The sequence below is a fragment of the Salmo salar genome, chromosome ssa19, assembly GCF_905237065.1.
Source record: "Salmo salar chromosome ssa19, Ssal_v3.1, whole genome shotgun sequence".
In the NCBI taxonomy this organism is placed as follows: Eukaryota; Metazoa; Chordata; class Actinopteri; order Salmoniformes; family Salmonidae; genus Salmo; species Salmo salar.
This window is the reverse complement of record NC_059460.1, coordinates 79,185,137-79,209,110: the sequence shown is the minus strand read 5'-3', so window position 1 is coordinate 79,209,110 and position 23,974 is coordinate 79,185,137. Positions and strand designations below refer to the sequence as shown.

At 41.9% G+C, this 23,974-nt stretch overlaps 1 protein-coding gene across 1 annotated transcript in view; it reads right to left on the bottom strand.

The window, feature by feature from the left end:
• Positions 1-15,744: 15,744 nt before the first annotated feature.
• The window catches only part of LOC106579676 (reversion-inducing cysteine-rich protein with Kazal motifs), a 108,239-nt gene continuing 100,009 nt past the window's right edge, over positions 15,745-23,974 (bottom strand). Inside the window, exons 18-21 of the mRNA XM_014159806.2 lie at positions 21,515-21,725; positions 20,399-20,472; positions 19,264-19,419; positions 15,745-17,249 (exon numbers count right to left, since the gene is read on the bottom strand). Of these exons, the coding sequence (XP_014015281.2) occupies positions 17,034-17,249; positions 19,264-19,419; positions 20,399-20,472; positions 21,515-21,725 (657 nt within the window). The 3' untranslated portion in view covers positions 15,745-17,033. The remainder of the gene's footprint in view (positions 17,250-19,263; positions 19,420-20,398; positions 20,473-21,514; positions 21,726-23,974) is intronic.

Sequence of the window (23,974 nt, the reverse complement as noted above, 5' to 3'; positions counted from 1 at the left end):
GCGTCTGCAGATGTTAGAGCATTCATACTTATTGTGCTTGGAGGGAGCAGTGCAGAGCTGTCGTGAAGGTAGTTGTCAAGGAAGTGAGTTTGTGTTTATACAAAACCTCCCGCCCCCACCTAGCGTCAACCAATCATGTCAATGCGGAGCTATACGGAACGGTGATGCCCTATGGATCTCGATTTGACCTCTGCATGCCTCTGGAGTCTCCGTGATTGCAAGCTTAAGCTCCAGCTGGAGTGGTGTAAAGCTTAGCGCCATTGGACTGTGGAGCAGTGGAAACGTGTTCTCTGAAGGGATTAATCACCTTTCACCATCTGGCCGTCCAACAGATGAATCTGGGTTTGGTGGATGCCAGGAAACAATACCAGCCCCAATGCATAGTGCCAACTGTCAAGTTAGGTGGGGGAGGAATAATGGTCTGGGGCTGTTTTTCATGGTTCAGGCCCCTTAGTTCCAGTGAAGGGAAGTCTTAAAGCTACAGCATACAATGACATTCTAGACAATTCTGTGCTTCCAACTTTGTGGCAACAGTTTGGGAAAGGCCCTTTTCTGTTTCAGCATGACAATGCCCCCGTGGACAAAGCGAGGTCCATACAGAAATGGTTTGTCAAGATCGGTGTGGAAGAACTTGACTGGTCTGCACAGAGCCCTGACCTCAACCCCATCGAACACCTTTGAGATTAATTGGAACGTCGATTTCGAGCCAGGCCTAATTGCCCAACATCATTGCCCAACCTCAGTAATGCTCTTGTGGCTGAATGAAAGCAATGTTCCAACATCTAGTGGAAAGCCTTCCCAAAAGAGTGGAGCAAAGGGGGGACCAACTCCATATTAATGCCCATTATTTTGGAATGACATGTTCGACAAGCAGGTGTCCGCATACTTTTGGCCATGTAGTGTGTATGGAATTATTTTAAGGTCCTAACAAGGATCATTTTGCTATTTGATTTAGAATTTTAAGACCCGGTGAAGCATAAAAAAATATATATTAAAAAATGATTTGAAAAAAACATATTTTTGGCCTTACTGCTATTAATTAGCCCATACAAACGCATTGAATAACAGATTCACTACATGGGACAACAGATAGTCCTCACTGCTATTAGCTCATAGAAACACATTGAATAACAGATAGTCCTTACTGCTATTAGCTCATAGAAACACATTGAATAACAGATAGTCCTTACTGCTATTAGCCCATAGAAACACATTGAATAACAGATAGTACTTACTGCTATTAGCCCATAGAAACACATTGAATAACAGATTACTGCTATTAGCCCATAGAAACACATTGAATAACAGATAGTACTTACTGCTATTAGCCCATAGAAACACATTGAATAACAGATTACTGCTATTAGCCCATAGAAACACATTGAATAACAGATGACTGCTATTAGCCCATAGAAACACATTGAATAACAGATAGTCCTCACTGCTATTAGCTCATAGAAACACATTGAATAACAGATAGTCCTTACTGCTATTAGCCCATAGAAACACATTGAATAACAGATAGTACTTACTGCTATTAGCCCATAGAAACACATTGAATAACAGATTCACTACATGAAACAACAGATAGTCCCCCTCAAAAATCTAAAGGAACTTGTTCTGAAGTGTCTGTCCTATATCTGCATTTATTTTGGACATGTATTAAACCATTTTCATTATATCCTATTTTTAGGTCACATTGATATTTTCTATAGTGACTGAAGGAACAAGCAGCTTTGACTTTATTTACTCTTGCTCACAGTTTACCCAAACTGAAGAAACGCATAATTTACATAGTCAAACATTGCATAAAAAATAGCAAAAGAGAACACTTATAATACAGAACACATGGCCAACATAATACAAACACTTAGAATACAGAACACATGGCCAACATAATACAAACACTTAGAATACAGAACACATGGCCAACATAATACAAACACTTAGAATACAGAACACATGGCCAACATAATACAAACACTTAGAATACGGAACACATGGACAACATTATAAGACAAAATTATAAGCTTTTTAGGTTTGGTACACTGCAGGTTCTATTCTCCAAATATTCTAAGAATGGACCATGAAGCAGGCTATGGTTTATCGTCCTTATTAAAGCAGTGTGGAAGAGGCCTGGCGGACGCAGAGGAGAAGGGGGAGGGGGGCTGGAACACTGACCTCCAATCAGGAGAACGTATACTCCAGTAAGATCCTCCTATTAGACATGGAGTCACCTGGACTGGAACCCAAATTGAATATTTCTCCGTTTCAACCAATGTTTGAGAAACCATTCTTTAAACAACCTGGTCAATAGGGCACTATGGTAAAAATGTGTTGTTGAATTAAAATAAAGATCATTTATTTGTCTCCAAAATGGTGGAGGGTTGCCAGCCTGGCCAAGTTGTTTGGTAGTTTTCCATCACCTCTGAGAGGATTAAGTCTCCTCAACAAAGCCACTTGTTATTCCTTAAGTAAGGTAGTGGGTAAGCAGGATTTCCGTTTGCAACAATTCGTGACAGCACACATTATTTTAATAGGCTTGCCAGACTGTTTAACACGGCGTAAGTATAGGGAAACATTTCTCGGCTTGCTTCCACTAGCAATACGTAAACGTTGTGAAATGCTGTTGTGAGGTGCGCTTGGTACCTTGATCCGGAAGGGGGATTTCATAGACTATGTACGTCGGTTGTATTAGCGGAGGTGAGGGAAGAAACGCAAACATGCAACAAAAAAATCTCACATACACACTCATTCAGAATTCTTCAAGATAGAGGCCAGGTCATGTGATATGGTAAGCTTTTGAAGTTGAATGAACTTCGGCCCATTTCGGTTCCTGACAAACTGAAACCTAAATCCTCTGTTTTGAACTTGGTGCGGTGTTAGGCCTTTACACCCCGGGCAGCTAAACCAGTGGTATGTTTTCCCCTCTCAGCCCTAGACAGTGACATACTCACACCCCCCTTACCGTTAGACTACTGGAGCTACTGCACGTACCCCAAAACACAGTCCAAATATTTTCTCAATGGCCCATTTAACCACAATTCAGTCTTGTGTGTATTAGTGAGTCTATTTTTTATTTAAAAAGTGTCTAACTCTATTTACAACCCATGATTAGACAGTATTAGCTGTTTATTGGCACAATTGCCAACTTCCTTGTACTGTACCCCGTGGTTATGAGAAAATGGCACTGGTGATTGAGGTTTGGCTTCCTTATGAAGGCTATGTAACCCTTTCCGTGGCAATATGGTCCCGTGTGGTCCCGTGTGGCTCAGTTGGTAGAGCATGGTGTTTGCAACGCCAGGGTTGTGGGTTTGATTCCCACGGGGGACCAGTATGGAAAGAAAAAAAATGTATGAAATGTATGCATTCACTACTGTAAGTCGCTCTGGATAAGAGCGTCTGCTAAATGACTAAAATGTAAACATAATACAAACACTTAGAATACAGAACACATGGCCAACATAATACAAACACTTAGAATACAGAACACATGGCCAACATAATACAAACACTTAGAATACAGAACACATGGCCAACATAATACAAACACTTATAATACGGAACACATGGACAACATAATACAAACACTTAGAATACAGAACACATGGCCAACATAATACAAACACTTAGAATACAGAACACATGGCCAACATTATACAAACACTTATAATACGGAACACATGGACAACATAATACAAACACTTAGAATACAGAACACATGGCCAACATAATACAAACACTTAGAATACGGAACACATGGACAACATAATACAAACACTTAGAATACAGAACACATGGCCAACATAATACAAACACTTAGAATACGGAACACATGGACAACATAATACAAACACTTAGAATACAGAACACATGGACAACATAATACAAACACTTAGAATACGGAACACATGGCCAACATTATACAAACACTTAGAATACAAAACACATGGCCAACATAATACAAACACTTAGAATACAGAACACATGGCCAACATAATACAAACACTTAGAATACATAATAGACTACAGTCTTGATGGTAAAACTGTATTGTGTAAAAAATATGAATAGCCATAAATCATTAGAGCTAAGAGCTTCAGCGAAACCGGACCTAGGAAAAAAAACGCTGCTCTGCTTTTGTATTATTCTTTATGTAAATCCGATACCCTCCATTTAGTATGATATGTTACGTTTTGTATGATATGTATTCATTTGTGGATGTACATTATCCATTTCGTATGATATGTTACGAATTCGCAAAACGTACAATATGTTACAAATTAGCAAAACGTATGATATTATGAAATACGTATGAACGTATGAAATTCCAATTTGTTGTGGCTAACTTTAGCTAGGTGGCTAGGTGTCTAATGCTAATGTTAGCTAGGCTAGGGGTTACATTTAGGGGTTAATAAGGTTAGGGTTATGTTAGGAGTTAGATTAAAGGGCTAAGGATAGGGTCAGGGGAAGGGTTAATTAAAATAGTTAAGGTTAGGTTTACACACTCACTCACTCACTCACTCACTCACTCACTCACTCACTCACTCACTCACTCACTCACTCACTCACTCACTCACTCACTCACTCACTCACTCACTCTGCCCTTCTGCTACCCTCAACAGGATAAAGCCCCTGACCTCCCCTCCCATACCTGTGCTTGGTGACAGAGATTGATGATGGTCCATTGTTTGATCTCCATCTGTGTAATTTCCTGAATATTCAGTTTGCACACTCTGCAGTCCCACCAATCCCCCACAGATGCATTAATGAGTCCCCTCCTAAAAAAAAAACGAAGGGGGAATTAACGTGAAAACGCTGCTCTTTGGATATTGCGACAGCCGCCAGGCCAGTGTTTGCTCAACAGAGAGAGAGTAGAGTGGACTATGCCCCTCCTGGAGTCATCTACTCAGAAACAGCCCAGGCTTTGGTGGTGGTGATGGAGGGGTGCCAGCGCAGGCCGCGAATGGTTGGGTGTCCTTTATCTGTCATTCCTATTTTTGGTGGGGTGACCTGGTCCCCAAAAAATCCCCCCTATACACCACCATTAGGATCTTGGCCACTGTGGCGTCTTGTCCCCTTAGGGACAGAGCAGAAGGCTGAGGAGAATTTACAGATGCTACGCTGTGTCAGACTAGCACGACAGCCCCCAGACAAGATGTTGACTTTTTACAATTGTGTCATTTCACTCTGGAGGGTGTGGCCATTTCCAATGGTCCTGAATAAGTTTCCCCCTCCCACCTTGTCTTGTCTGTAAGGCTGAACTTAAAAAATAAATCTGACCCGAGATCAGGACCAGGACTTATGGTCAAATTATGTATAATTCGTCACCTTATATTTTTCAGTTCTTATTGTTCTGAAGTAGCTCCCTTCCAATACAGTTTGCACATTTTTGGGGTACAACTTATTTGCCAGGCAATGAGCTCGACTATCATACTTATAGTAGCCTATGTTCAGCCAACCTGGTTGGCTTTGAAATCTGGATGAGTAAAGGTTACAGACGAAAACCTTGATGTTATGTCAAAGTGAAGATGGTATAATATGCTAAACATCTCTTTTAGTGGCTGAAACGATGGCAGTAACGATCAGTCCACTGAACCATAGTCATTTCCATAATGTATGTTCAACTCCAAAAACAGGCTGTTTGTGTTTAAATGTAAAGGATTTAAGTAGGGCAAGTGAAAAATATTTTATCTTCAGGGAGTGCTTTGCTCTCGAGTGCACTTGTTCAGTGAATTACATAGTACTGGAAAGATAACAGAATTTCTGTGCTAATTAGGGGGAAAAAAAGGGAAAAAGTTGAAGCTCATGAATATCTCTACAAGTGTTGTTCTTCATGTTGAACATTGTTGAACATTGTTGAACACTGCACGTTTCTCTAGAATTCCTTTTGGAAAGAGTACAGGGAGGCACAAAAATGATTTCAACTTGTATCATTAGTGTTCATTTTTGATGGAAAGTGGTGCGCATTCGTTGGCCCCTTCAGTAGAAAGCAGCTTATCTGCTGAGGTAGAACGAAGCTGAAAACCCGGAGACCCCCCCCCCCCAAACCCTAACACAGCTATATCAATACAAATACAGCACAGCCACTTTCAAGCAATACAATCAGAAAAATAACATTACAGCAGCACAGTCACTTTGATATTATTCATGACAGGTTGCTCTCTTATTTCCACAACACGTCGCTTGTTGTGAGGCCTTACAAAGTAGAAGCTCTGGTATCATTTTTTTACATACCAGAATGAGACCTTCCTCCAATTTGCATATTCCTCCTATTCCTTTGCAGCCTTTTGATTTGTCTCCCGAGTGACAGACTGGCTTTTTCTCCCATGTTTACAATCAGTTGAATTCTGTGCCTACCAATATTTGTACCATGCTATGCTGCTGCCATGTTGTGTTGCTGCCATGTTGTGTTGCTACCATGTTGTGTTTCTGCCATGTTGTGTTGCTGCCATGTTGTGTTGCTACCATGTTGTGTTTCTGCCCTGTTGTGTTTCTACCATGTTGTGTTTCTACCATTTTGTCCTTCTACCATGCTGTGTTGTTGTCATGTTGTGTTTCTACCATGTTGTACTGCTACCATGTTATGTTTCTACCATGTTGTTCTACTACCATGCTGTGTTGTTGTCATGTTGTGTTTCTACCATGTTGTGCTGCTACCATGCTGTGTTGTTGTCATGTTGTGCTGCTACCATGTTGTGTTTCTACCATGTTGTTCTACTACCATACTGTGTTGTTGTCATGTTGTGTTTCTACCATGTTGTGCTGCTACCATGCTGTGTTGTTGTCATGTTGTGCTGCTACCATGTTGTCCTTCTACCATGCTGTGTTGTTGTCATGTTGTGCTGCTACCATGTTGTACTGCTGCCATGTTGTTCTACTACCATGCTGTGTTGTTGTCATGTTGTGTTGTTGTTATGTTGTATTGATATCATGTTGTGTGTCATGTTGTGTTGCTATCATGTTGTGTTGTTGTGTTGTGCTGTCATGTTGCCATGTTGTCATGTTGCCATGTTGTCATGTTGCCATGTTGTGTTGCTGCCATGTTGTGTTGTCATGTTGTGATGCTACCATGTTGTGATGTCATGTTGTGTTGTCATGTTGTGTTGCTGCCATGTTGTGTTGTCATGTTGTGTGTCATGTTCTCATGTTGTGTTGTCATGTTTTCATGTTGGGTTGTGTTGTCATGTTGTGTTGTCATGTTTTGTTGTCATGTTGTGTTTCTGCCATGTTGTGATGCTACCATGTTGTGTTGTCATGTTGTGTTTCATGTTGTGTTGCTGCCATGTTGTGTTGTCATGTTGTGTTTCTACCATGTTGTGTTGTCATGTTGGGTTGTCATGTTGTGTTGTTGTCTTGTGCTGTCATGTTGTCATGTTGTGTTGCTGCCATGTTGTGTTGTCATGTTGTGTTTCTGCCATGTTGTGTTGTCATGTTTTCATGCTACCATGTTGTGTTGTCATGTTGTGTTGTTGTCATGTTGTGTTTCTACCATGTTGTGTTGTCATATTGTGTTGCTACCATGTTGTGTTGTCATGTTGTGTTGCTACCATGTTGTGTTGTCATGTTGTGTTGTTGTCATGTTGTGTTGCTACCATGTTGTGTTGTCATGTTATGTTGCTACCATGTTGTGTTGTCATGTTGTGTTGTTTTCATGTTGGGTTTCTACCATGTTGTGTTGTCATGTTGTGTTGCTACCATGTTGTGTTGCTACCATGTTGCGTTGTCATGTTGTGTTGCTACCGTGCTGTGTTGTTGTCTTAGGTCTCTCTTTATGTAGTGTTGTGGTGTCTCTCTTGTCGTGATGTGTGTTTTGTCCTACATTTTTATTTTTAGTCCCAGCCCCCGTCCCCACAGGAGGCCTTCTGGTAGGCCGTCATTATAAATAAGAATTTGTTCTTAATTGATTTGCCTAGTTAAATAAAGGTGAAATAAATACATATGTTTTTATCAGAGGGAGTAACCAAAGGCAGCAGCATTCTGCTGTGTCTACTTCTCTATCGAGGACACAGGAAACGGTTACATCAATACTTTTGACTCACAATGGCAATCAAGCCGAGTAGATAACATCTCCCTTATCAGTGAGCAGCTCCCACGGTATGCTTTTGTTTTGACTTCTCTTGAGAAACCTTGTAACGGTTGATTAGAAATGTCTCCAGAAAGTGCACTGGCCTCCACCAAAGTCTCTGTAGCTAGTGTCTGATTCAGTTTGAAGTGGCCTCTTCTCCTTGGAAGGAAACCAACTGCACCACATGGCCATGCAAATGAGAGGAACAGATAGGTGGAGGGGCAAATTAGCCATGTGCTGAGTCAAGCTGGTGGAGCACTGAAACCATGAGTTTCTCTCTCTCAGGGGCATCATGAGCCCCAAATATCTGAGGGGGCACAAGAATTTAGTATTTTTCAAACACTTGAAAACAGCATTTTCCTGCAATTTAGAGCCATCTATCCTGTTGACTCATCACATACGCTGCTGCTACTGTTATCTATCCTGTTGACTCATCACATACGCTGCTGCTACGGTCTATTATCTATCCTGTTGACTCATCACATACGCTGCTGCTACGGTCTATTATCTATCCTGTTGACTCATCACATATGCTGAAGCTACTGTTTGTTATCTATCCTGTTGACTCATCACATATGCTGCTGCTACTGTCTATTATCTATCCTGTTGACTCATCACATACGCTGCTGCTACTGTCTATTATCTATCCTGTTGACTCATCACATACGCTGCTGCTACTGTTATCTATCCTGTTGACTCATGACATATGCTGCTGCTACTGTCTATTATCTATCCTGTTGACTCATCACATATGCTGCTGCTACTGTCTATTATCTATCCTGTTGACTCATCACATACGCTGCTGCTACTGTCTATTATCTATCCTGTTGACTCATCACATATGCTGAAGCTACTGTCTATTATCTATCCTGTTGACTCATCACATACGCTGCTGCTACTGTTTATTATCTATCCTGTTGACTCATCACATACGCTGCTGCTACTGTCTATTATCTATCCTGTTGACTCATCACATACGCTGCTGCTACTGTCTATTATCTATCCTGTTGACTCATCACATACGCTGCTGCTACTGTCTATTATCTATCCTGTTGACTAGTTACTCTACCCCTACCTATATGTACATACAGTATCTACCTCAATGACCTCGTACCCCTGCACATCCACTCGCTACTGGTACCCCGTATACATAGACAAGTTAGCATTGTGTATTTATTCCTTGTGTTATTTTTTTTTTTTAATGTTTCAATATCTCTCTGCATTGTTGGGAAGTATTTCACTGTTAGTCTACACCTGTTGTTTTACAAAGTATGTGACAAATTCAATTTTATTTTTATAATCATTATGCTTAATTATATAGTTTTAAAAAAGTATATTTTTCTGAATATCCAAGTATACCTTTTGGGCTGTCTGTATCCTTCTGACTGGTGGATATTTTTTTAAAGAAACTAAATATGCTTCTCTGCATTTCTGCTGAAATTGGGGTAAAAGTTTGAAGGAATGTGAGTCTTATTCAGTACATTTAGTAATTGCTTGCTTTTCCAAAAAGTCTACCAACCTTGCCAGCAGGCATGCCAGCTTACCTAACTACTCTAACTTCATAGCCTGAAATGGCTTCTTGGTGGCTAGTTATGAGGTTTGGTGATTGGAACCCTATCTGGGCTAGCTAAAGCCATCTTCATAACATTGTTAAGTGGCTAGTAGTATTACAGAGAAACAACAACAAAACATTTTACAAACAACCAAAAAAGAAGTGCCTTCAGAAAGTATTCAAACCCCTTGACCTTTTCTACATTTTGTTGTGTGTACCTCCTGAATTTAAATGGATTACATTTAGATTTTTTTTTTGTCACTGGCCTACACTCAATACCCCATAATGCAGGGCTTCCCAAACTCAATACCCCATAATGCAGGGCTTCCCAAACTCAATACCCCATAATGCAGGGTTTCCCAAACTCAATACCCCATAATGCAGGGTTTCCCAAACTCAATACCCCATAATGCAGGGTTTCCCAAACTCAGTCCTCGGGTTACACACCTGATTCAAATAATGAAATAATCATCAAGCATTAATCATTTGAATCAGCTGTGTATTGTTAGAGTAGTAACCAAACGTGCTCTCCTTGGGGTCCCAAGGACAGAGTTACGCTGCCATACTGTTAAAGTGGAATTATATTTTTTGAAATGTTTACAAATGAATTAAAAATATAAAGCTGAAATGTCTTGAGTCAATTACTATTCAACCCCTTTGTTATGGCAAGCTTAAATAAGTTCAGGAGTCAAAATTAGCTTAACCTTTTGAGCATGGTGAAGTTATTAATTACACTTTGAATGGTGTATCACCCAGTCACTACAAAGATACAGGCATCCTTCCTAACTCAGTTGCCAGAGAGGAAGAAAACTGCTAAGGGATTTCACCATAAGGCCAATGGTGATTTTAAAACAGTTACAGAGTTTAACGGCTGTGATTGGAGGAAACTGAGGATGGATCAACAACATTGTAGTTACTCCATAATACTAACCTAAATTACAGAGTGAAAAGAAGGAAACATGTACAGAATAAAATATTCCAAAACATGCATCCTATTTGCAACAACACACTAAAGTAATACTGCAAAAAATCTGTCAAAACAATTAACTTTATGTCCTGAAAACAAAGTGTTATGTTTGGGGTAAATCCAATACAACACGTTACTGAGTACCACTCTCCATATTTTCAAGCATAGTGGTGGCTGCATCATGTGATGTTTGTAATCATTTAGGACTGGGGAGTTTTAAAGGATAAAAAAGAAACGGAATGGAGCTAAGCACAGGCAACATCCTGGAGGAAAACCTGATTCATTCTGCTTTCTACCAGACACTAGGAGATTAATTCACCTTTCAGCAGGACAATAACCTAAAACACAAGGCCAAATATACACTGGAGTTGCTTACCAAGAAGAGAGTTCCTGAGTATCCGAGTTACAGTTTTGACTTAATCCACTTGGAAATCTATGGCAAGACCTGAAAATGGTTGTCTAGCAATGATCAACAACCAATTTGACAGAGCTTGAAGAATTTTGAAAATATATTTGAGATTTGAGATTCTTCAAAGTAGCCACCCTTTGCCTTGATGACAGCTTTGCACGCTCTTGTTCAGTTAGCTTAGCCTTTGGTAGGGATGTCATCACCTTTCCTCTGCATTTCCTCAGTAACATGGGGATATACTACACATGTCTTTGTTCAGTCTTACTAGGTCTGGCATTGCGCGAAGGAAGGAAGGAAGGAAGGAAGGAAGGAAGGAAGGAAAAAAGGAAGAAAGGAAGGAAGGAAAGAAGGAAGGAAAGAAGGAAGGAAAGAAGGAAGGAAAGAAGGAAGGAAATAAGGAAATAAACAAGGAAGGAAGGAAAGAAGGAAACATGGCGTCTGTGTCTTTCTGTGACTGTGCATGGTGATAATATGCGACAATTTTAAAAAGGGGTGTACTTTTGAGTTTGAGTGAAAGAGAGGGAACAACGGGGCCAGGTGGTGGGGTTCTTTCAGGAGTGAGTGACAGATGTGAATATTAATGGTGTTTCCCTCCTCTCCCACTAATGATGCGGGGGTGCACGCACATATGGCTCCCAAGCAGGATCCTGGATGTACCAGCTTGGACAGCTGATGACATCCCATTTACCACATGAAGAGGGGTCTGCCACCAACACTGTGTCGTTCCCCAACCTGTCACCTGTAAACCAAACACACTATGTGATTCTGCAGTGTGGAAGAAGGAAGTTAGAGCCCTGGCAGAGCAGGTAAATCGCCTATCCCTCAACGTCAGCAAAACCAAGGAGCTGATTGTGGACTACCAAGTTCCTCGGTGTATTCATCACAGAGGACCTGACATGGTCCAATCACACCGACACTGTGGTGAAGAAGGCTCGGCAGCGCCTCTTCAACCTCAGGCGACTGAAGAAAATTTGGCATGGGCCCTCGGATCCTCAAGAAGTTCTATAGCTGCACCATCGAGAGCATCTTGACCAGCTGTATCACCGCCTGGTATGTCAACTACACCGCCCTCAACCGCATGGCTCCACAGAGTGTGGTGCGAATGGCCCAATACATCACAGAGGGCGAGCTCCCTGCCCGCCGTCATTTATGTCAGGCGGTGTAGGAGGAAGACCCGGAAGATCGTCAAGGACTCTAGTCACCAGAGCCATGGACTGTTCACTCTGTTACCATCTGGCAAGCGGTATCGGAGCATGGGGCCTCAGACCAACAGGCTCCAAGACCACTTCCACCAGCAGGCAATCAGACTGCTGAACAACTAACCCTAACTGTCTTCCTGCACAGACCTACACTGACTGTCCATACATCTATCCTTTACACACACACACGCACACATGCACGCACGCACACACGCACACACAATGCTGCTGTTCAATTACATAGGGGCAGCAGGTAGACTAGTGGTTAGAGCGTTGGACTAGTAACCGAAAGGTTGCTAGATCGAATCCCTGAAATGAGAAGGTAAAAATATGTCGTTCTGCCCCGAACAAGGCAGTTAGCCCACTGTTCCTAGGCCGTCATTGAAAATAAGAATTTGTTCTTAACTGACTTGCCTAGTTAAATAAAGGTAAAATTAAATATACTATCGATTAAACTTTGTGACACTATCCACTCTATATTTGTAAGTTATACTTGACATATCACATTAATAATCTATGCTACATACATATGTTTATATATCATTTTATTACTAGCTAATTTCCCCCCAACATCAGACACCCCCTAACTTCGGACACTCTCTAGCGGTTAGAGGATTAAATCACCTCGAGATCAACATTTAAATGGACTGGGAAATAACAGTACGTTTTGCAACTAAAGCCACCCTTCTAGCTAGCTGACCACCGATTTTCATTGCAATTTATGTAAGTTAAGTTAGGTTTTGAGAGTTTTCAAAAAACTAATATATATATATATATATATATACATTTTGTGGGACACGCTGTATATTGTAAAAATTGACTGCGCGACTGACCACACATCATTTAAAATCCAACTTTTTACCCCTGAAATATAGCGGATTTCAGGCAAGTATTTTTTTTTTTTACCGGAAAGCTAGCCAACTAGTCAACTATCTAGTTAACACTTTGGATACGAGGTTGGTGTCTCTTTTTTACAACAAAATTAAACGGATATATCTTGTAATTGAACAAAACAGTAAGGTGGCCAATAACCGGGGACCGTATGCCGATAATACGGGATGTATTTGTTTTGCTAAACCGCTTATCAAAAAGCTAAGTAAGCATTTCACGTGACAAATAAACTTTGATTTGATTTGATAGTAGTAGTATTTCCACTGAAATGTCAAACATGCTAATTGCTAACCCGTTAGTTAACATTTTTTAATGACACCAATAATGACAGAACGTTGACGGCTTGATCACAAGATAATACTTTTGAAGGTAATATATTTATACTGATAATACGAGGCGCTACGCTATGCATATTACCTTCTTCTAATCACCTGCTACTTTTTATTTGACTTTTGATTATTATTGATATCATTGATATTGGTTATTGTACTGTAATGTTGAGGAAGCTAGCATACAAGCTCTACAGCTTTTATACCTGCTGCAAACTATGGATGTGATGAATCATATACCTGCTCTAAACTCTGACACTCTCTCTCTCTCTCAGCTACGAACAATGAGAATTTCCGCCATGAAATTGAATGTGTAGTTTACTTATTTGGAGAGTGTTAAGGCCTCACGTAATCCAGAACTTTTTGTTTGGAATAATCTATTATGGTAGACTGAGCAATGCGGCAGGTAGCCTGGCAGGTAGCCTAGTGGTTAGAGAGTTGGATTAGTACGTGAAAGGTTGCAAGATCGAATCCCTGAGCTGACAAGGTAGAAATCTGTCGTTATGCCCCTGAACAAGGCAGTTAACCCACTGTAAGAATAAAATAAAAAAATAAGAATTTGTTCTTAACTGACTTGCCTAGTTAAAAAAAAGGTAAATTAAATGCATTTTGACAATATATTTAGGGTTAGGGCTGAGGAAGAATGAGAAATCACTTTTGTTTTCATGAGCGATGTTTTTGGGCAGAACCTGTAATGCAAGTAAATTGCCAAGCAGGGACTTGTATGGGCCACTCTGAAGAGATTGTGACAAGGAGTTCAGGGATAGAGTTCACTGTCAGGAATATCAGCATTGACTATAGTCATCTCTCATCTCTCCACGGCTACTGCTAATGTACAACGAGCCATCTGGCACAAAATGGCTGCCATGCATCACTATAGGTGGTGATATTATGTCAGTGATGAGTGATCTACAGTAAATGACTCGGCTCGTCATGTAAAGAGCCTTGGGAGCTGTAATTGAAAGCAGTTACATTAATTGAATCCATTATGATCATAAGCGCGAAAGGAAAGAAAAGTGACTGTGTATCGAATAAATTCTGCTGTAATCTAATAGGGTGCACAACAGCACAACATACCACACTGCTTTACAGAACCAGCGAGAGCGGATCAGCTCCTAAAGTTAGAGAGGCAGGTGGCTGTAGATGTGACCTTTGGCGTCTTGAGCGCTGGCTAGTTAGACGTTCACGTGCTCTTTCACGTTGAGGGATTATCAGATGGCGGTGCTCGGGCTTCTTCAATGGGATTTCACATTCCTGTAAAGGCAAGTTCATCTCCGCTCCTCCCTAGATCTCATTGGAATCTCCATCACATGACTGCCCAAGCCAGGGGTGTCTTCTCTAGGAACGGAAGCAAACGGAACGAAACAGGGAGGGACCTACCTGAATTGGAAAAACGCTTTCCGTTTTGAAGTAAACGGTTTTCGTTGCAAAACGTTTTGGACTAATGACTACACCCCTTCACATCATATGTGTATTAGTACATTACTGTATGAGCAGTAGGTTCTATTGGGCACTGGTTGTTACTTAAAATTGTTGAGGTGATGTATTTCAGCAGTGGATCAGAAGAAAGAAAGCTGCTGTTCAGTTCTAGGAACCAATTCTACATTTGGATACATTACTGCTCTTGGGGAGAGCTGGGAGGGTTCATCCCACTAAAAAGATTAACACATCTCAAGCAGACACACACCAGCCCAAATCCGAGAGAGCGAGAGAGAGAGCGAGAGAGAGCGAGAGAGCGAGAGAGAGAGCGCGAGAGCGATAGAGAGCGAGAGGACCCATGGAGGCTGTGCTTGTCATCGTCATTAATTACACAGTGGATCATGTAAATCAGACTTAAGGGGAGCCGCCGAGGCCTTTATCAGACACCAGGGTCTTCCACTTTCTCATCCCCTTTCTGGAGCACTACAGACAAGGGGCCCTAGGGAGCAGACACTCTCGTCTCCGTTACTCTGTCACAGCCTGCCCCCTTGTGGTAATAGTATGTTATTACATGTTAGAGAAGGGGGGGGCTTTGGTCTTTTCCTTTGATTCCTCGTGTCCTCTCTCCTTGCCTCTTTCTCACAAAACCCACTGAGAGGAGGGATCTTGGAACTTCTCCATTTGAGAACGAGGAGGATGAGGAAGACAAATGCGAAAGAGCCTGAAGATAATGAAGAGTTTAGCCTGTGACCTTACAGTTCTAATTCACTCTTGAGCAAAATCATATTGATTAGATTGATACAATATTTCTGATTGGTAATATTTTATATAGTACTCTACTTCACTGTGAAATGTGTGGGGGGAAAATGATTCCTAAGGAGTTATGATGAAATGTACAACAAAAAGCAACCGTTTGTTTGATTGGAGGATTTTATATTCCATAAAATATGCATTCTGTTGGCATTTTACACACACACACACATTGCAAGTACTGGCATCTCCGCCGAGAAAATGATGCAATAGAGTGACGATTAAAGTATTGCGTAAGTGCCTACATCTCTATTCTTTCTAAACATTGGCAATATGAACACATTTGATATCACAAAAATAACAACAACAAAAAAATACATTATTATAAAAAAAAAAAAAAACTCTTAGAGACAAACAGGTGTAATACTACAAAGACCCTTGGAAAAGATTGTGCTGCTTCAGAGCTGCCTAGCACGATAATACTGTAGAACGACGGGGAGACTTCGTGTTGCGTAGGCATAGAAACATCATCAAATCAAACTGATAAAAAAATAAAAAGGTCATCATGCAAGAATATAAGAAAATAAAAAAAGAGGCACATAGTGAATCACGTTTCAATCCATGTCTTATGCATATCAAATATAGAATATTTTCAGAATAATTCTTATCAACATTACAGAGTTATTGCATTTACTTTCTATAGGAACTATATACAATGCATATTGTCCCACATTTGTTTTACCCAAGTGCTGGGTAAAGTGATGATTGTCATTTTCATTAAAAACATGGCTGTTGTTCCTGTTATTTATTTTTATATCTTATCTACACTAAAGGAACAACGAGAATCCCTTTTTGTGTGTCTTCAGCTTATAGAGCGGGGGATGCTTGTCTTCCACCTGTTTGACATTCAAAATGTCTCAGTCTGCACCTCCCAACTCCTTCTCTATTTACAATAGTACAAATGCAAAACCTGGATAGGGGGGAGGAGAGGGGAGGGGAGTGGGTGAGGGAAAAGGTAAGGAGGACGGGGGGGGGGTGTTCTGCACACACACACACACACACACACACACACACACACACACACACACACACACACACACACACACACACACACACACACACACCCCTCCATAGCTTTAGAGGAGGAGAGCGCTACTGGATACAAAACACTGTGTGATAAAAAACTAATCTTCCCTATCACGATATATAGAGAGTTCTGTGGAACCAAACCTGGAATGTGATTGTGTCTCCTCTGTCATTGGAATAAGAAGAATCTCATAGCATCTCGTATATGACTGATGCTTGTGCAGTAGAGTTAATAGGATTGATTGTCAAGGCTTTTACAGGATGATGCTTCCTGTCATGCAATGACCTGGGATAGGGTCACTTAGAATAGTCCACAACACACCAGGCTTTGTGGCACCAGGGCCTGGCTGGCTAATGGGGACTAGCTAGGCCTCGGCTATGCCTTGGGCTAGAATGAGGGCGAGGCAGAGGAAGATGGGCAGGGAGGAGGGCGAGGAGCTGGGGTATCCCGTGGACCTGATGGTGGAGATGGAGACGTCGGAGGTGAGGAAGGCAGACAGGGGCACGTGGGAGACCAGGGTGGGGCTGCCGTAGTTGATGAGTGAGTCGATCTTCTCCGCCTCCATGCTGCAGGCTTCAATCTGAGACGTGACACACACACACACGCACGCACACACACGCACGTGCACACACACACACACGCACGTGCACACACACGCACATGCACACGCACACATACATGTATGATGTTACGCATTGTTTTTTGTGTGTCTATTCTGAAATAACAGATCCAAACGTGTTATTTTGTTATAACGTAACAAACCAGGCTCTTTGTTTGTGTATGAAACATTCCTAATTGAACCACCTAAATGTTTCCGACAGCGAGTCACATTCTTGACTTATAGTTCCTAGAGAGAATGACAGGAGGCCGGCCATAACCTTAATTTCCCGGTTTCCATCGGTCATTATCGCTCAGGGCTGTTTTTTTGCAGAGATATCAATAAAAGTGGTGGAAAGGGTATGAAAAACAACTTAATTGGGAGTTTCACACTCGATGTGACAGAACTGGTGGCAGAGATGAAAAGTCTAATTATTATTCCCAGTGGAGTGAAAGAGATTCTGAGAGGAGTTAGATTAGTCTCTCAGCGAGATGGGGGTTTGGGTCTCGTTCATCATCTAAGTCTCTGGTGTCATGAAAAAAATCTTTGTTTAACCTTTTGTTTATCCAGGTTAGTCCTATCTCAATTAAATCTCTTTTTTGGAGAGAAAAAGTGGAGATGGTAGTGTTAGAAATAACAGTTAAATATTTCCTAGGAGTCACCCCCTGAGACTAGTCCTGCATCGGGTCGGATACCCACGGTTCCCTGCTGTTGATCCGCAAAAAAAAAAAAAATCCACTGGCGGGTGGAATGAAAACATTATTTCAAACCCGCAGATCGGCTTGTAGTCTCCCCCCCACGTGAGAATACGTGTCAGCTAGTGAAAATAATGGGCTGGGGTGCAAAAAGATTCAATGAATGTTAATTCAGGCTTTCGTTCATTTAGACCATCCGCAGGTTAAAACTGGTGCGCTGGTAAAAATTTGAGAAACCCAGGCTAAATCAATTTATTCGACTCTGGGAATTGTTTATTTAAGTTTCAATTAAACAATTTGATTATCTAAACAATATTGAATGTCGCTATATGCTTTCATTAGGTGAGAGGGCTAATTAGAAGGTCCTTTACTTCACACCATGGTTTCCTTTTATTCAAATGTTGAATAGACATGTAGACAAATGAATTCATGCAGGGAAGGGAATAATAGCCCACTATTCTGGAGTCCAAAAAAACAATTCAATAAATTCATGTTATTGGCCGGGTCACGGATCAGAACAATTCTATGCGGGTGAGTCGGGTTGCCCGAGAAAAATCGGTCCTGATGTCGGATATCGGGTGAGGCTCGGAATTGATGTGGCCCCAGTTGATGTGGCTCAGTTGGTAGAGCATGGTGTTTGCAACGCCAGGGTTGTGGGTTCAATTCCCACGGGGGGCCAGTAGAAAAAAGAAGAAAAAAAATGTATGAAATTAAATGTATGCATTCACTACTGTAAGTCGCTCTGGATAAGAGCGTCTGCTAAATGACTAAAATGTAAAATGTAATGGTCGGGTGTAGCTCCAAAAAAATGACCCTTCCAGAACTTCACCCCATGTCTCCTGTGTGCTCCCTGATAAAGACCCACCTGGGGCCTGTTCACGAATGCCCAACGCTTTCGTGAACAGTTCTACGTAGGAAACAAAAAAACGCTCACAACCCCATGATGGGATGATTTGGCCCTAATGTGCACTGTATGCTATGCTGATTAGGTTCCAGGTCATGCATCATCCAATCAACCTGGAATCAAAACAAAACAGGACCTTGGCCTTGGCACACAGAAGAATTGTGAATTAATGTCAGTCGACAGGTCTCTGTTAAAGAGAGAGAGAGCGAGACAGAGAGCGAGACAGAGAGCGAGAGAGGGAGACAGAGACAGAAAGAGAGACAGAGAGAGAGCTAACTAGCTAGCTATTTCACATCGGTTACATACCCAGTGCGCATGCAGTGTGTGATAGTGCGTAGCCAGTGTGTGATAGTGTGTACCCTGTGTGTGAACTCAGGTTCTGCATATGTGTGTTTACCTGCAGCGGGGTTGGCTGCTGGTCCACGGGGACGATGAGGATGACGATCTCTGAGTCGATGCTCAGGTAACCGAAGATGTCACACTGCGGCACGGAGATGTGGAGACGCAGGATCCTCAGGATGTCATGGACCGTCACTGGCTGCTTCCTGTTCAACTGACACACCAAACCAGCAGGACAGAGAACCAGAGCCATACAGAGTTTGAGATTCAATTCACTGCAGACTGAGGAAAACTGAACTGAAAACAGGTTTATTGGCGCTCGATGTGGTGAGTAAATTGTATTCATCCCGATTTAATAACAAACATTAAATACATCTGTGAACAGTAGTTGAAAGTGTAATGAATGTTTAACAGTGCCTACTGTCAGGGAATGAAGGGTAGGTTGGCGATCTACGTTGCGTATTTCCATGGCTAGTCTGAGCGAGTCGTTGTCTACGCCCTAACCAGCGCTACATCATTTCAGCGTGACAGCATTTCCAAAGGTCATTTGTTAGGAATTAGCAGGCTTATGGTCTAGACTTAACGTTGATAAGATATTTGTGTTGGAGATTAGGGACTAATAGCCCTAGCTCACGTTTATAATGAATCGCTTTGAATGACATTTCTTATTGACTGTTATTAGCATGTATACGAAGCATTTCTTATAAGCTGTTATTAGCATGTATACGAAGCATTTCTTATAAGCTGTTATTAGCATGTATACGAAGCATTTCTTATAAGCTGTTATTAGCATGTATACGAAGCATTTCTGGCCTCTTAAAGCTGCCTCCGACCTAGTCATTTCAAACTCGCTAAGTATCCCAGAGGGAGGCATGTGATGTTGATGCTAGGCATTTTAGATCTATGCCTCCCTCTAGTGGTCGTCTGCCGTAATTACAGTTCAAAACCAACAGTCAATCCCTCTCCTGGAGAGCTACTCAACTGGGTGTGCAGGCTTTTGCTCCTGCCCTGCTCTAACACACACTATTAGCGGAATCTAAACCTGCACACAGCATACTGAACTTGGTGGAGCTACTGTTGTGACTTAGACAGATCCATAAAGGAGTGAGAGGGAAGGGGACAACTTTTCTGAAATGGAACAAAGCCCCAGGCCCACACCCAGATAGTTGAGGCGCATGGCAGACAGTTCTGACCTTAGCGAAGACTCTCATTTGCTCCTTGTTCCACAGGATCTGCAGCATGCCCGCGCACAGAGGACAGCAGGCGCCTGATAGGTGGAGCACCAAGAGGTCAGGGGTCAGAGGATACGTGTCAATCATAACAATATCTGAATCTGATTTGTGTACCCGTGTAGAAAAATCATAAGTATAACAGAGATTTACACTCAGTGGCCAGTTTATTAGGTACACCCATCTAGTACTGGGTCAGACCCCCCTTTGCCTCCAGAACAGCCTGAATTATTCGTGGCATGGAAATGTTGCTCAATTGGTATCAAGGGACCTAACGTGTGCCAGGACAACATTCCCCTCATCATTACTCCACCGCCACTCGCCTGTATCGTTGACACCAGGCAGGATGGCTGAAAGTTGCTTAGTCACTTGTTTTGCCCATTTTAACGTTCAATTGAACAGTAACTGAATGCCACGATGCCTGTCTGCCTGCTTTATATAGCAAGCCACGGCCACATGACTCACCATCTGTAGGAGCGAACCGTTTTCATGAACAGGGCGGTGTACCTAATAAACTGGCCTAAAGTGCATATGACAAAGTGAATGTGATTCAATCAATGAAATGTATTTATATAGCCCTTCTTACATCAGCTGATGTCACAAAGTGCTGTACAGAAACCCAGCCTAAAACCCCAAACAGCAAGCAATGCAGGTGTAGAAGCACGGTGGCTAGGAAAAACTCCCTAGAAAGGCCAGAACCTAGGAAGAAACCTAGAGAGGAACCAGGCTATGAGGGGTGGCCAGTCCTCTTCTGGCTGTGCCGGGTGGAGATTATAACAGAACATGGCCAAGATGTTCAAATGTTCATAGATGACCAGCATGGTCAAATAATAATAATCACAGTGGTTGTCGAGGGTGCAACAGGTCAGCACCTCAGTAGTAAATGTCAGTTGGCTTTTCATAGCCGATCATTCAGAGTATCTCTACCGCTCCTGCTGTCTCTAGAAAGTTGAAAACAGCAGGTCTGGGACAGGTAGCATGTCCGATGAACAGGTCAGGGTTCCATAGCCACTGAGTGTACTGACCATAGCATTAATAGAACATTATATATGATATCATTTCTGTCTCTATTGTACTGACCAGGTGGTGTGACAGGGATGCAGCCCGGGGAGGACAGGGCGGGGCAGGGGATCATGTCACAGCCTGAGTCAGAGGCAAACTCTGCCACCGCCCCCACGGCATGGCACCGCCCCTGGTAGTCCACGGCAACGCGGTCCGAGTAGGCCTCGCACACCGTGTTGTACGTTTCGCCATTGTGGCCGCACACGGGCCGCGCCCTTTTACAGGCGTCCTGCATAGAACACAAATATAATAATAAATCACTCACATCAAGATGAATCACTCACATCCAGATGAATCATTCACATCTGCCAAGGGGTCCAGAAAAAATTAAGGCAGTTGTACAATTTTTAAAACATTACAATACTTTCACAGATTTCACAAAACATCTGTGTTCCTTTCTTCTCATTTACCCTTCATTCACTGTCTCAGGAATACGCAGAGAGTGGGTGGGTTTATTGGCTAATTGCGAGGCTCTTCGTTTGGTGACTTTACACCGGGCCTGAAGTGGGTATTTTAATGGGATGTTGTCGACGTTAAATGGATATATAGTTGAAGTCGGAGGTTTACATACACCTTAACCAAATACATTTAAACTCAGTTTTTCACAATTCCTGACATTTAATCCTAGTAAAAATTCCCTGTTTTAGGTCAGTTAGGATCACCACTATTTAAGAATGTGAAATGTCAGAATAATATTAGAGAGAATGATTTATTTCAGCTTTTATTTCTTTCATCACATTCCCAGCGGGTCAGACATATACACTCAATTAGTATTTGGTAGCATTGCCTTTAAATTGTTTAACTTGGGTCAAACGTTTTGGGCAGCCTTCCACCAGCTTCCGACAATAAGTTGGGTGAATTTTGGCCCATTCCTCCTGACAGAGCTGGTGTAACTGAGTCAGGTTTGTAGGCCTCCTTGCTCGCACACGCTTTTCAGTTCTACCCACACATTTTCTATAGGATTGAGTTCAGGGCTTTGTGATGGCCAATACCTTGACTTTGTTGTCCTTAAGCCATTTTTCCACACCTTTGGAAGTATGCTTGGGGACATTGTCCATTTGGAAGATCCATTTGCGACCAAGCTTTAACTTCCTGACTGATGTCTTGAGATGTTGCTTCAATAGATCCACATAATTTTCCTACCTCATGATGCCATCTATTTTGTGAAGTGCACCAGAACCTCCTGCAGCAAAGCACCCCCACAACATGATGCTGCCACCCCCGTGCTTCACGGCTGGGAAGGTGTTCTTTGGCTTGCAAGCCTCCCCCTTTTTCCTCCAAACATAAGGATGGCCATTATGGCCAAACAGTTCTATTTTTGTTTCATCAGACCAGAGTACATTTCTCCAAAAAGTATGATCTTTGTCCCCATGTGCAGTTGCAAACCGTAGTCTGGCTTTTTTATGGCGGTTTGGAGCAGTGGCTTCTTCCTTGCTGAGCGGCCTTTCAGGTAATGTCGATATAGGACTCGTTTTACTGTGGATATAGATACTTTTGTACCCGTTTCCTCCAACATCTTCACAAGGTCCTTTGCTGTTGTTCTGGGATCGATTTGCACGTTTTGCACCTAAGTACGTTCATCTCTAGGAGACAGAACGCGTCTCCTTCCTGAGCGGTATGACGGCTGAGTGGTCCCATGGTGTTTATACTTGCGTACTATTGTTTGTACAGATGAATGTGGTACCTTCAGGCATTTGTAAATTGCTCCCAAGGAAGAACCAGACTTGTGGAGGTCTACAATATTTTTTCTGAGGTCTTGGCTGATTTCTTTTGATTTTCCCATGATGTCAAGCAAAGAGGCACTGAGTTTGAAGGTAGGCCTTGAAATATATCCACAGGTACACCTCCAATTGACTCAAATTATGTCAATTAGCCTATCAGAAGCTTCTAAAGCCATGACATAATTTTCTGGAATTTTCCAAGCTGTTTAACCTCACTAGGGCAGGGGGCACTATTTTCACCTCCGGATGAAAAGCGTGCCCAAAGTAAACTGCCTGTTACTCAGGCCCAGAAGGATATGGATATGCATAACACTCTAAAGCTTCCAAAACTGTTAAAATAATGTCTGTGAGTATAACAGAACTGATATGACAGGCAAACACCTGAGAAAAATCCATCCAGGAAGTGGGATTTTTTTATGTTTGTAGTTTTCCATTGATATATACAGATTACATTGACTTAGGTCTCAATTTGCACTTCCTATGGCTTCCACTAGATGTCAAAAGTCTTTAGAAATTGTTTCAGGCTTGTATTCTGAAAAATTAGGGCGTAAGACCACTGAATGAGTGGACACTGCAGTGTCCCAGAGGTTTTTCATGCGCACGACCGAGAGCGCCTTTCTTGTTTTCCTTTTATATTGATGAAGCTTTTGTCCGGTTGAAATATTATTGATTATTATGACTAAAAACAACCTGAGGATTGATTATGAACATCGTTTGACATGTTTCTACGAACTTTACTGATACTTTTCGGATTTTT